Consider the following 2,117-nt stretch of genomic DNA (forward strand, 5'->3'; position numbering starts at 1 on the left):
CACCAGAAGAATGAAAGACCAAATGGGAGACCTTAATTATAGAAAGAGCAGTGGCACTCACCGTAAAATAAGCGTATCTGTCTCTGTATTTAGGTAACCTTCACTGGCTAGAAGGTCGAGCCTAAAGAACCTATTATAACCCCAGCATTCGCCCACTTCAAAGTCCGAGGCAAATTCTCGAACAATATTTTTACTAGCATCTCTAGAGCCCTGGTGAATCATTTCTACTCTATATTCGTATCTGAAAGAGGTGTGGGTAAGATCATGTTAACAGCATTCAACAATAAAATGAGCAGCAATCTTCATTCACAGGAATATATCACTTGCTATCAGTAATAACAAAATCAAGACTCTCTCAATGACATACCACAGTAACACATTATCTTTTATCACATGCTTCCTTGGTAAAAACATATAACAGAAAAAGCAACAAAGTCTCTCTTTGACAATAACATGTCAAATAATCATGAATATTATCTCTGTTAACACAACAACACTCACTTGGAAGTTTCAGGGAGCCCTGCACTAAGTTCTAGGAAGACAGAGAGGTAATTTCCTCTAACAACCCCATTACCATCTGGATAAACCTAAAAGAATAAATCAACCAATAAATCATGATTTTTTTTTCTTTTAAGAGTACAAAGATGTAGGCAGGTCACAAAAGGCATGATTTGTCATCTTCTTTACACAAATAAAATGGAGTTTAAGCTATATGGACACATTTCCACATATAAACAATCACCCAGTTATTATTTCACCGTACTTCCCCAAGTAGGGATAACAAAATTACAAACTTCAAACAAAGAACAAAAAAAATATTGAGAGATATTTCCTAATTACCTAAACATACACTGTGATACATAAACAACAATATTAACATGATGATCACCATCACATAATAGAATAATAAAAATTATACCTTTAGCCTCCATGAGAGACCATTGACATGGAGGGGAGGGGAGTATACAGGATCAGCTTTGTGTTGCAGCTGTGAAAAATTGTTCATGACAAAGGTACTGCTGTCATACTGGGGCACAATTTCGCTGTTGGAGAAAAATTAAATAAATCAGTGTTATATATATCTCACATCAGAGAACAGTAAAGTAATAAAACACAAACATATGAATGATTCACTGCTGCACTTAACATGCCTATATCTTAACAAAATTAACTCAATATCACTCTTATTGCTTGTAACAGCAAAACACATTAGATAGAACAGATATATTTATTAATTAGTATGTCATCCTCATTAATTATTGTGTACTTTCAAAAACTTTCTTTCCCAACACTTTCTGCATATACAGTCTATATGCATATTTACATCTTTGTTTAAAGTAAGTAAAAGCTAGAAAACAATGTTATCACCAAAATTACCAAGAACTACACACTCGAACCCTCTGGCAATCACAAACAATCCTAATCCTAACTGTTCTACTTCCCGTACCTCTGAAAATCCGCAGGTACTGGAGCTGTGACAAAGGAAGCCATTGGTTTCTTGTTGACTGGCATGATCATAGAGTGGAGATCTGGTGAGCGCTGTATCAACTCTGACCTGAGGAAGGGGTGAAAAGAGTGCTCATTTTAGGAAATAATAGCAGAAAACATGTGGTTATAATCAATATATAAGATTGGGAGTGGATATGAGAATATATTTCAATAATCATCTTTGTGACTTGCTTTTATTTGTTTAGCACTGGGAGAGTCTATGGGAATATATTCTAATAATTACTTTGTGGATCTTCCTTGTATTTTTTTGACTATGTTACATTTTGGATTAAAACTATATAAATAACATGTATCGTTAGCTTTCCAACTCATACTTTGAACAAGTGTGCAACTGGTGCTCAATCTCCTGCAGCAAGGACTCTAGCTGCTCTGTTTCCTGTGTGAGAGAGTTCTTCTGTCCCATGAGTGTGAGCAACTTCGACTTGAGCTGAGAGTCAAGCCGAGCGATCATAAGTTCAACGGCGTTGCGAATCTCCCGAACACGCTCGTCCTTTGCTGCTCGCACTGACTCCACGTTCCTCTCCTGTATTGAAATTGGTGACTAATGACTGCTAGTTGATGTTAATGTTTGATGATTTACGGTTATGAGTGGTACTGTTTGTTAATTG

The 2,117-nt window shown here is 36.1% G+C and overlaps 1 protein-coding gene across 1 annotated transcript in view; it reads right to left on the reverse strand.

Annotated features, from left to right (window-relative positions):
- The window catches only part of LOC119587945 (E3 ubiquitin-protein ligase TRIM37-like), a gene marked incomplete in the record, with an annotated part of 49,872 nt that overhangs the window by 11,197 nt on the left and 36,558 nt on the right, over positions 1-2,117 (reverse strand). Inside the window, 5 exon segments of the mRNA XM_037936657.1 lie at positions 62-241; positions 502-587; positions 920-1,043; positions 1,448-1,555; positions 1,824-2,032. Of these exon segments, the coding sequence (XP_037792585.1) occupies positions 62-241; positions 502-587; positions 920-1,043; positions 1,448-1,555; positions 1,824-2,032 (707 nt within the window).

Source organism: Penaeus monodon, chromosome 23 (assembly GCF_015228065.2).
Source record: "Penaeus monodon isolate SGIC_2016 chromosome 23, NSTDA_Pmon_1, whole genome shotgun sequence".
In the NCBI taxonomy this organism is placed as follows: Eukaryota; Metazoa; Arthropoda; class Malacostraca; order Decapoda; family Penaeidae; genus Penaeus; species Penaeus monodon.